General features: G+C 40.4%; 1 protein-coding gene across 5 annotated transcripts in view; it reads right to left on the reverse strand.

Annotated features, from left to right (window-relative positions):
- Positions 1-7,685: 7,685 nt before the first annotated feature.
- The window catches only part of CEP63 (centrosomal protein 63), a 152,895-nt gene continuing 148,480 nt past the window's right edge, over positions 7,686-12,100 (reverse strand). For all 5 annotated transcript variants that reach the window (XM_029616158.1, XM_029616157.1, XM_029616156.1 and 2 more), the window contains one exon: positions 7,686-9,178. In XM_029616158.1, the coding sequence (XP_029472018.1) occupies positions 9,020-9,178 (159 nt within the window). In that variant the 3' untranslated portion in view covers positions 7,686-9,019. The remainder of the gene's footprint in view (positions 9,179-12,100) is intronic.

Consider the following 12,100-nt stretch of genomic DNA (forward strand, 5'->3'; position numbering starts at 1 on the left):
AAAATGTACCTCTCTCTACCTGGGACAAAAAATGTGGATTTATCCAGATGTGTCTGAAGAAACACAAGAAAGACAAAAAAATGTATTGAATTAGCTAAAGTAGCAAGAACATTTGGAATTCAAATTTTGATTAGATTCCCTTGCAAATGTGTAATGCGAATTGAGGGAGTAAGGTATGTGTATTATGATCCAAGTCAACTAGAAAAATTCTTGGAAGAGCGTAGGACCCTAAGAATGTTACCTAAGCCATATACTTATAATTGGATAATGTATAATGTATAATATCTGTATTTCTGTAGCATAAATGTGTTCTTTATTTTCTTCTTAATAACTTGCTTAGTGAGCTCCCATATAGTTTGGTAATTAGAAACAGTTGAATAACAATTAAGTGCCTAAAGATCAATAATAATTTGACTTTTGGTATTAGGTGGTTTTGGATAATGTAATAAGTTTCTTTATTCAATGAAAATTGGATAATGTAACTTTGAATTTTTATTTGGATGTAATTAAAAATTCACAAATAAAGAATTGAAAAAAAAAAGCAGAGCTCCAAACAAACTGCACAACTATCACCATGGAAAAAAAAGAGACTGAGGGGGGACCTCACGTGGACACAAGTATAGTGACATGCTGGGCACGCTCAGTGTGCCAGTCAAAGTTCTAGAAACTGTTTTCCGTTCTGGGCTACACCTGATGATGTCTGTGAGGACTACCATCCTGCTTGTCCTAGGACAAAACCTGTTTCCCTGTTTTTACTCAAATAAACTTTCTTTGAGTTGTTTTTACACTTCCCATTTCAGTCTCAACCCTCCCTCCCTCTCTTTTTTAAAAATTATTTTCATAATTTTTCATCTTTTCTCTGTTCTTGGGACTACAGTCGATGAGCCTATGGGCTTGTGTTTAATGTGTTACGTGTTTTAAAATAGCCTTTCATGAGCTTGACCTTGCCATCTTGTAAGGCTGTGTACCCCTTCACACTTAGGCTGTTTTTCTTTCACCAATCATTCCTTGTTACCTTTTTATATTTTCCCCCTTCTTCCTCCCCCCCCCCCCCCAGTCCTCATTTCTTATTCTATTTTGCATCCCTTGTTTCTTCTTTTTTAGTTTAATCAGTATATGCCTCCAGCTTGGGTCTATCTCTAACCAATTGGGCATTTTCTCACCTTTTTCTTTTAGCAGGTATGTAGAACCTCAAGTTTCCTCATCTATTCCTACACAGCTCTCACAATTATTTCTCAGATTATTATAGCAAATCAAAAAAATATATTGTTTTTTTTCCTTTTCAGGGACCTGTTGCCTTAGTTTGGATCTGTTTTTAGACAGTTCATGTAATTTATTTTCTGTTTGGTATTTAAATGCAGTCTTATTGTTATAATTAGTGAGATCTGGGTGGACCCTTGGACACTGTGGCAGCTGACCACGCCCACAGGGAGCAGTCCCGTGAGGGGCCACAGGTCAGGCTCAGCTGAGGACACACAAACACAGAGATTTGATCTTTATCTAAACAATGTTGTGTAGCCACCGGAGGTGGCAGTGATGAGTAGTTGAAGTAGTCCGACTAGGCTAGTATCCCTCAGGCGCTGGAACAGCGACTCCTCCGGTAACAGTGCTACAGTGGGAAGAACTGAGAATAATGAGTACAGTGGAATATGAACAAGCCCCAGTATGGAGAACCCAAGGATAGGAAGAGCAGGCCCTTGAGGAGTGAATACCTGATCTCTGAGAGGCTTGTAGGAGATGTACTCACATAGTGGTTCCACGTAGGAGATGGCACCAGGGCTGGAACGGAGGCAGGCCCTCGAGGAGCGAGTACCTGGTTCCAGGGAAAGCTCTGAGGTGGAGATGGTAGTACTCATAGGTGTTGAAGATAGTGAATTCTTCCAGGCAGAAGAGAAGGTAGGAGCAGGCAGCGAGTCAGGGAACATGGGCCCTCAAGGAGCGAGTACCGGTTTCCTGATAGCGACCTGAAAAGCAAGTGAGGCCCCCAAGGAGCGGGTACCCAGTTAGCATTAAGAGTCCAATGAAGATTGGAGGCAGAGTAGCTGGGTACGGAGAGCGAATCCCATCCGTAAGAATCCCCCTTGCTAACTCAAAGGCTAGCAAACAGTGTAGGCTTTAAATATCGGGGCAGCGTGACGTCATCACAGGGGGACGCCCCTGAGGTTCGCGCCAAGTAGAAAATAAGAGCGAGGGCCGCGCAGCGCGCATGCCCTAAGGTACAGACAGAGAATGGCGGGAGGCAGCGCCCAAGCCCGTCCGGGGACGCCGGCAAGGACGGCAGACACGCCACGGCAGACAGACGTCCATTAACAGCAAGAGGAGAAGCAAAAAGGAGAGAGGTAGGAGGAGTGCAGCCGTCGGGAAGGAACGGTTGCAAACTTATTCTGTATGCCTGATGCCTATTTGTGGTTTTGAATTTTATCTTTTCTTAATTTTTTTTGTTTATAGAGTTTGTTTCTGTCCTTTCCGCTGCAGAGTTGTAAACATGGTCCAGTGTTGGGGGACTGATCTCTATTACATCCGTTTAAATCAGTATTGTCTAAAGATATTCATAGTTGTTTATGGACATTCTCTGATTAAAAGGATATGTAAATTGTTGATGAGTTATTCTCCCTTTATTTTCATATACTTTTTGTTTGTTTATATGCAACCACTTTGACCATTATCGCAGCAGACTATTGTTTATTTTTTGATCAATTAGAACCTACCATACAATCAACATTCCTGAAGCTTTTCTACCTCTTAAAAAGCTACAGGGTGCCTGCCTTCAGCTATCTCTCTGTTCTTGCTCTAGCACCCTCCCCTCTTAAACAGCCTCCCCTCTTAAACAGCAGAGGGAAAGGTTGTGAGCCTCAGGCACTACTCCCTAATACAGTCCCTCTCCTTCAATTGTTCCCCCTACCCCCAACTTCCTGCTATCCTGAAGATGACAGGAGAAGACAATGAGATTAGAGTAGACAGAGAAAGTAGTTAGAATGTTTGATTCCTTAAAGATGTCTTAAATCAAATAAAAGAAGATTCTGATATAATTCCTGGATGAGGTGAGGTCCCTGTAGAAGAATTCTATCTTTATTTAAAGGTTCTTGGATCTGCATAAAAGGCCAACCATACACCAGGTACAACAAACTTGGATATGTTTTTGGAAGTCTGTAACTGTTGATGTTCCACATCTGGTAGAGAGAGCATTTATTTAATTCATAGAAGCCTTGATTATCTTGATGGCATTACTGCCGACTTGTGTTAATTTAACTACGTTTTTGGTCTGTTACCAAATATCCAATATATGCATATATATTTTTCTGTGTAATTGAAAGCATGACAAATTGCTGACACTGAGGGCATTTTTAGCCCACATAAGTTCATATACTCAGAAAGACAAAGACTTTCTCAAGAAAATATAAAAAGGATCATTGCACTATTTCAATTCACAACAAATGAAATTTCACAGTTAAACGTTTGTAATTTATATGTCAAACTTATAAATTGTTGATTTTTGTATTTGGTACATTTTGCATTTGTATATAATTAAATATTGTTCAGAAACAAAGCACGTGAATGGTTTTCAATAATACATGGCCTTGTTTTTTTTGCAGAGGTGGGAAGCTTTATGCAAAATTATGCAAATTTGCCATATATTTGCCACAAAATCTTGGAAATCTGATGCAAGAAAGTGGGGATCCCATTATACCTTAGTTTGCATGATGGTCAAATGTGGTATAAAATCCGAGATAACACCATAGTTAAAATATGAATCTAATTCATATGGGAACAAAATAATCCTGTAAATTTGAGCAAACAATTTATAAAGTTTTAAAAAATATATTTACACACATACAAAAATATTGTCTGAACTGACTAAGTTGAGAGGTTATGTTGTACCTCTGTCCAATTTAACTAAAGTTATACCCTACCAAACCTGTTTAGGAGAAGAGTCTAGCAGGCTATAAAAAGAAGCCTTAGTCTAGGTCACCTAATCAGACAAGAATGTATGTTCCTCTTTATCAGTAACCAGATGTACTATGCTGGCTTGTAGAGAAAATATCAAGATTTGTCTCTTTTTACAGAAACAGTGTTTACTGTAAGTCTTGCTGAATGTAATAGATTTCAGAATGCCCATTGAGAACTTATTCAAAGCGTGGTCTTCTCCTTGTAATATTACTTGCAGAATAAAGATAGACGCATTGTAGTGAAATGGACTCCTTTCTTTTTTTTTTGGAAGCGAGCCCAGAGGGAATACACACAGCTCCCACAGAAGTGGCAGCCTTCATAAAGGCATAAGGCTTCTTTCCCCCACCTGCATGGCCACAGCACCTGATATTAGAAAGAACAGTCAGCCAATGTACAGCATCTCTTGAAAGACTAGCATGTTACAATTTGAATTTCAGAAGGGGATTTGACAGTTCCAAGATGGACAAGACAACTTGGAGATAACATTAAAGTAGTTTTTGTTTTGAAGTGAATATGTTATAGGGTTCTTTACAATTCAATTTTATAAAATGTATACATTTTTCAAAGTCTGTCTAGCATGATCATTGCCTTTTCTCAGATGCATTTACTCCATTTTTTTTAGCAAAACTTCCCCAAAGGTGTACAAATCGGGCCCTCAAGAATCACAAACCAGTCTGGCTTTCAGTGAAATTAAAATATTTCATAAAACAAATGGAGCAAATCTCATGAATGGTGTGGACAGCCCAATAATCAGACTGGTTTACATAGAAACGACGGCAGAAGAAGACCAAACGGCTCATACAGTCTGCCTAGCAAGCTTTCATACTTATTTTTTTCTCATACTTATCTGATACTCTTGGCCTTTATTAGTAACTTTTTGGTTCTATTTACCTTCCACCCCCACCATTGATGTAGAGAGCAGTGCTACTGCATCTAAGTGAAGTATCTAGCTTAATTGGTTAGGGGTAGTAACTGCCACAATAAGCAAGCTACTCTCACGCTTATTTGTTTACCCAGCCTATGCAATTCAGTCCTTGTTGGTTGTTGTCTGAATATACATCCTCTTTTCTTAATCTCTCCTACCGTTGAAGCAGAGAGCTGTGCTGGATATGCATTGAAAGTGAAGTATCAGGCTTATTTGGTTTGGGGTAGTAACCGCTGCATCAAGCAAGCTACTCCCCCACTTTTTTGTGAATGCAAATCCTTTTTTCCACATTTCCTGTTGACGTTGAAGCATAGAGCAAAGTTGGAGACACATTAACTGTGTGTATGTTTATTGAATAAGGGTATTAATCTCCAGGTAGTAGCTATCATTCCCGCAAGCCACCCCATGCCTCTTCTCTTCATTCACATCCTCTAGACTTTATGGATCCACAGTGTTTATCCCATGCCCCTTTGAAATCCTTCACAGTTTTGGTCTTCATCACTTCCTCCGGAAGAGCGTTCCAGGCATCCACCACCCTCTCCGTGAAGAAATACTTCCTGACATTGGTTCTGAGTCTTCCTCCCTGGAGCTTCAAATCGTGACCCCTGGTTCTGCTGATTTTTTTCCAATGGAAAAGGTTTGTCCTTGTCTTTGGATCATTAAAACCTTTCAAGTATCTGAAAGTCTGTATCAAATCACCTCTGCTCCTCCTTTCCTCCAGGGTGTACATATTTAGATTCTTCAATCTCTCCTCATAAGTCATTCAAGGAAGACCATCCACCTTTTTGGTCGCCCTTCTCTGGACTGCCTCCATCCTGTCTCTGTCCCTTCGGAGATACGGTCTCCAGAACTGAGCACAGTACTCCAAGTGAGGCCTCACCAAGGACCTGTACAAGGGGGATAATCACTTCCATTTTCTTACTCGATATTCCTCTCGCTATGCAGCCCAGCATTCTTCTGGCTTTAGCTATCGCCTTGTCACATTGTTTCGCCAACTTCAGATCGTTAGGCACTATCACCCCAAGGTCTCTCTCCTGCTCCATGCATATCAGCCCTTCACCCCCCATCGAATACAGTTCTTTCGGATTTCCACACCCCATATGCATGACTCTGCACTTCTTGGCATTGAATCTCAGCTGCCATATCTTCGACCACTGTTCCAGCTTCTTTAAATCCCATCTCATTCTCTCCACTCCTTCCGGCATGTCCACTCTGTTGCAGATCTTAGTGTCATCCGCAAAAAGACAAACCTTACCTTCTATCCCTTCCGCAATGTCGCTCATAAAGATACTGAACAGGTCTGGTCCCAACACCGATCCTTGCGGCACTCCGCTTAACACCACTCTCTCTTCAGAGTAAGTTCCATTTACCATCACACATTGTCTTCTGTCCATCAACCAGTTTGCAATCCAGGCCACCACATCGGCACTCACTCCTAAACGTCTCATTTTATTCATCAGCCTCCTGGGCAGGACCGTATCAAAAGCTTTGCTGAAATCCAAGTAGATGACATCGAATGCTCTTCCTCGATCTAATTCCCTAGTCACCCAGTCAAAAAAGTCAATCAGATTTGTCTGACAGGATCTTCCCCTGGTGAATCCATGCTGCCTCTGGTCCAGCAATTCTTCCGACTGTAGCTCAATATTCTTTCTTTCAGCAGTGACTCCATTACTTTTCCCACCACAGAGGGGAGGCTAACCAGTCTGTAGTTACCAGCCTCCTCTCTGCTCCCACTCTTGTGAAGCAGGACCACCACCGCTCTTCTCCAATCACTGGGCACCACTCCCGTTTCTAGGGATCTATTGAACAGGTCACACAGCAGACCCGCCAGCACATCTCTGAGCTCCCTCAGTATCCTGGGATGAACCTCATAAGGCCCCATGGCTTTGTCCACTTTGTTTCCCCCAGCTCTTCCCATCCATCTCTTGAGGAGAGGATTTGTCTACACTTGCACATCAATTATATGATTAAATAAATTTTGGGAGAATACAGTAATGGTCATATCATTTTTTGTTTTGGAATGCCTCTCTGATACACAGTACAAGAGTTCTAACAAGGTAATTTTCAAAAGGTAGCAATTTTCAAAAACCTATTGCAGGTAAAATCTATTGACAATTCAATAGCATACATTGTAGCAATTTTCAAAAGTGCATTTAACATTAGTAAATGGGCTTTTGAAAACTGCTACAATAGTATGTTACATTTATATTTTGCTTTGAAAATTAGCCTGTTTGACTAACGAGAGAGTATTTGCTTTTTAGAAAGCAGTGTAAAACCTGGCTATTTGCTGAAGAATTTAACTAGCCTGTAGATCGATCTTTTATCCTTAGCCTGCTTTTTGTTGATTTGTTCCTTATGTTTTATTTTGCTATGTTTCTATTGATTTATAATTGTTTCAATTTTTTATTGTGTATCTTTCTGTTTTTAATATTTATAATGATGACATCCCCTAGAGCTTTTTTTTTTTAATTAGATGACTAATAAATATTAATTGATTGTAATTTTGAATGCCATTTGATTGCAGTCCGCCTTAGGCCTAACTCAGGGACAGGTAGTATACAAAATGTTTATAAATAAATTATGCCCTGCTGCCAATGCAAATATATGCAATATCAAAGTAAAAAAAAATTGTTGCTACTTCTGATAAATCAATGACAATTCACAAATATCATTCCTCTACCCCTTCTCCTTCAGAAGTGATCATGCATATGTTTAGTCAGTGTGCTCCATTATCCACCCCAGAAGGGGCTACATATTTCTGAAATTAGAATCCCAAATAGGTTAAGAATAAAAATGATAAATAGCCAGAAGATCTGCTGCAGTAAGTCTTTCAGTACACTTCTCCATCCATAAAAAAATACATTCAGATTTCAAATGCAAAACAAGAGCTTTACATATCCACTGTTGGGTAAAACACTCATACTTATTAAAAATAAATAATTTGTTACATTTATAAGAGTCTTGTTATGCATTTGTTGGATCAATAACCAATACATTTATTCTGAATATATACAGTAAACTGAAGAAACTTAGTGGGCGGGAGATAGTAGTGCTACAATATTAAAGGAAGGGATATCCAGGGTCTACCCTCATAGTGACAAATTACTGTCCTATGAGCAGCACTGAAAATGAATGTATAGTTACTGCATGCTTAGCCCTCAGCCACAGAAGGGTGCAGGAGGATTTTGTCTTTACCATGTCAGTCTCTGAAAAATGAAAAAATCCACCAGCAATATCAGCATTACATGCAACCAATCCTGACTTTTGGAAGAAAAAAGGAGTGGAGTTGGAGAAAGCATTGCTTTCTGCAACTGTAGTGCAAATTGGGTTGGGAACAAATATTTTGGATGTGCTCCTTGCTATAGTCACTTGGGGTCCCTTTTCTGTTTCATAAACGCTAAAGTCAATATTATATGAAAAAAAATCTACATAGCACCATATATTTCTCCTCTACATTTTCTTATTACAGAGAAATAATCATTTGCCTGCATGGGTATTTTTCCATTTGCTTGATGACATGAAATGAATATGGCAGTATGTTAATAGAGTGATACTCTGTTAGGCTATGTTCCACCCACAATCTCTGTTGAACAGAGAATGCAGTCTGCTACAAAAAGACTGGGTTTTCAGGATGTTCACAATGATATACATGAGACAAATTTGCATACATTGGAAACCCAGTATATGCTAATTTATCTCATGCATATTCATTATGGAAATCCTAAAACCCCAAGTGGCTGTGGGGTCCCAGGCTAGATGCAGGAAGCCCTGCTCCAGACAGTGAAGAGACTGACTTTTACTTGTCAGTTGTGGGTGGGATGTAGCATAACTTCCCCTCCTGTCTGTCAGCCTTGGACTAGTGCCCTCTGGAATAAAGTTTGTAAATACCTATGATCCAAAGCAGAACCTTCACTTTACTCTCTTCCCTGCATTTTGGAAATAAAAGACAATGGACAACTATAAAAAAATTGTCTTGCCATCAGTCTACATCATTGGGTAGCCACATGGGTACCAACATTATGCAGTTCTGAACTGTAACTTTTGCACTCCATCTTAGACTCATAATTGTGCCAAAACACTGTTTCAAGGGTCCATAACATGCAGGTTATATCATATTCCAATACAGATTCCTCCCCTGAAGAAGGGCTACTTAGGCTGGCTGAAATGTTCCAAAGTCTTTTGACTCTCTCTTTTGAGCTCCTCAATGTGAATGTCCAGGCGTTCCAAGAGCTGATGAGATCTTAGCTCCTCCTGCTTCAAAAAGCGTGTTGCAATTGAGCCAATGGGTGAGCGAGACAGGGGACACTGAAAGAAAACAGATGTGTGTACACAACATTGTGTGTACACAACATTGTAAGCCATCTGAAACTCTTATCAAATGCACATAATATGCGTTACCTCGACAGTATTCAACAAACATCCTTTTAGCAGCCACCTTATCCATTTGAGGAAATTAGCCAATGAAAATTTCTCCTATTTATATTTTAATGGCAAAACCTACCATCAGCACCCATCCCTTAGGTAGATTCTAATTTTGCAAAATTTGCCCTTGAACAACTTTGATATACCCAGAGCACAACTGATAAACCCACTATAGATGGCTACTGGTTCCCATGGGAAATTAGTTACATACCACCCTTTCATATCCATTGCTCTGACAGATGCCCAATTTTACTGTCTCTTTCTATTACAAAATCCACTGTTTAGTCAATAGTCACCTTTCTATCAGACGGTGTGACAACAGCATTGATTGAAAATGAAAGGTGACAAGGAGCAATGTGTAGAGAGAGAAATGACAGAAATATTAAATACTTCCGTTCGGTGTTCACTAAAGATGACTCTTAAGGACAGTTGCTGGTTGACAAGACTGTAGATGGGAGTGGGCTAGACAAAACTCTGTTTACGGAAGAGATTGATAGGAAAAGCTAGGAAAGCTGAATGGACAAAGCCATGGGGCTGGATGAGGTATATCCCAGGATACTAAAGGAGCTCATAGATATGCTGGCTGATCTGCTGAAAGACCTGTTCAGTAGATCCCTGGTATTGGGGATGGTGCAGCATGATTGGAGAAGAGTGGTAGCAGGGAGGCGGCTGGAAACTACAGGTCGGTTAGCCTCATCTCAGTGGTGGGAAATTAATGGATGCTCTGCTGAAGGATAGTGAACTATCTACAATACAGTGGGTTGCTGGATCCAAGGCATCATGGATTCACCAAGGAAAATCATGTCAGACAAATTTGATAGATTTTTTTTGATTGGATGGCTAGAGAATTGGATTAAGGAAGAGCACTTGATGTGATTTACTTGGATTTCAGCAACATTTTTGATACAATCCCACATAGGAGGCTCATGAATAAAATGAGAAACTTAGGAGTTGGCGCCAAGGTAGTGGAGTGGATTAAAAACTGTTTGACTGACAGGAAACAGTGAGTAATAGTAAATGGAACCTACTCTGAAGAGAGAACAGTGTTAAGAGGAGTGCCACAGGGATCAATTTTGGAACCAGTTTTGTTCAATACTTTTGTAAGCGACAGTGCAGAAGGAATAGAAGGTAAAGTTTGTCTATTTGTAGATGATACCAAGATCTGCAATAGAATGGACACACCTAAAGAAGTAAAGAGAATGAAAAGCGATTTAAGAAAGCTTGAAAAGTGGTCAAAGACGTGGCAGCTGGGATTCAATGTTAAGAAGTGAAGAGTCATGCATCTGAGGTGACTCAAGAGAGCTATATGTGATGGGGGTGAAAGACTAATGTGCACAGACTGGGAGAGGGATATAGGGGTGACAATGACTGGTGATCTGAAGGCGGCGAAGCAATGTTACAAGGTGATAGTTAAAGCCAGAAGAATGCTGGGCTGCATAGAGAGAGGAATAACCAGTAAGAAAAAGGAGAGCATAATGCCCTGGTACAGGTCCTTGGTGAGGCCCTACCTTGAGTGTGTTCTTTTCTGGAGACCGTATCTCAAAAGGGATAGAGACAGGATGGAGGCAGTCCAGAGAAGTGTTACCAAAATGGGGTGGGTCTGTATCGGAAGACTTATGAGGAGAAACTGAAAGATCTGAATATGTATACCCTGGAACAGAGGAGGTGCAAGAGAGATATGATACAGACCTTCAGATATCTGAAAGATTTTAATGATGCACGAACTTAAAACCTTTTCCTTTGGAAAGCAGACAGTAGATCTAGGAGTCACGAAATGAAACTCCAGGGAGAAGGCCTCTAAACTAACATCAGGAAAATATTTCTTCACGAAGAAGTTGCTGGATGTCTGGAATGCACTTCCGGAAGAGGTAAGAAGGACAAAATCAGTAAACGAATTTAGAAAGGCATGGGATAAACACTACTGATAATATTTCAATGGGAACATTATCTGCCGGATCTTACAAATGTTGTGTGGCTCATGTTGTTCCAGCCACGAAAGACAGAGAATGACAGGGAAATGTGGTACTCTGATGATGAGGTCAAAACCAAGAGTTTCTGGTGGCTATGTATCGTAGTTAAAATAAGTTCAGTCTCGGTGATTACAGGCCCTGATAAGGGTGAGACCATCGATGGTCTCTACCATGATGCTTAATCCTGTCGTATGGGGACCTGGTATTGTTGAGTGAAACTGAGATCCAGAAAACAAACAGATGCTCCAGAGTCAATCATGGCTAGAGCAGAGATTTTCTTTCCAGAAAAGATGAACTGCAATAGTCACAAAGCAGTACTGATACTCAAAGAGATAACTACCTCCCGACCCATTCCCTTTTCTGGGGTCCGGAGTCTATGTTTCCAGGCTGGGAAAATGATGAGTTCTACTCTGGCAGGAATTTTGAAAATGTCCTTAGAGCCTGCAAAAAAAGCACAAATCCTCTCAAAGGTGCCATTCCTTTTCTTCCTTAGAGAGTCAGCATTTCATGCCATTGATCAGCATGGACTCCTCAGAGGTTAGCGGTGTTTTAGTGGGGCCTAGCTGCCTGCTCATGGTTTGTAACTCTTTTCATCTCTTGGTTTCACTCTCCCAAGTGTCTCTCAATTCTTATGCATAAAGTGAGCAAGGCTTCAAAGGTAGGCCGGGGGTTCTAGCCAGCCTAACCCTGGCCAATGTTTTACATAAAATGCTTCATCAGGAGATTCCCTTCTCTGACAAACTGTGAGATGCTGTACTTGTCTGAATGAAAACAAGCATATTTTCAGATTTTTAGATATGTACAATACTGATTTTCTTTATGCCCCCGATATAGC

This window comes from Rhinatrema bivittatum, chromosome 9 (assembly GCF_901001135.1).
Source record: "Rhinatrema bivittatum chromosome 9, aRhiBiv1.1, whole genome shotgun sequence".
Taxonomy (NCBI): domain Eukaryota; kingdom Metazoa; phylum Chordata; class Amphibia; order Gymnophiona; family Rhinatrematidae; genus Rhinatrema; species Rhinatrema bivittatum.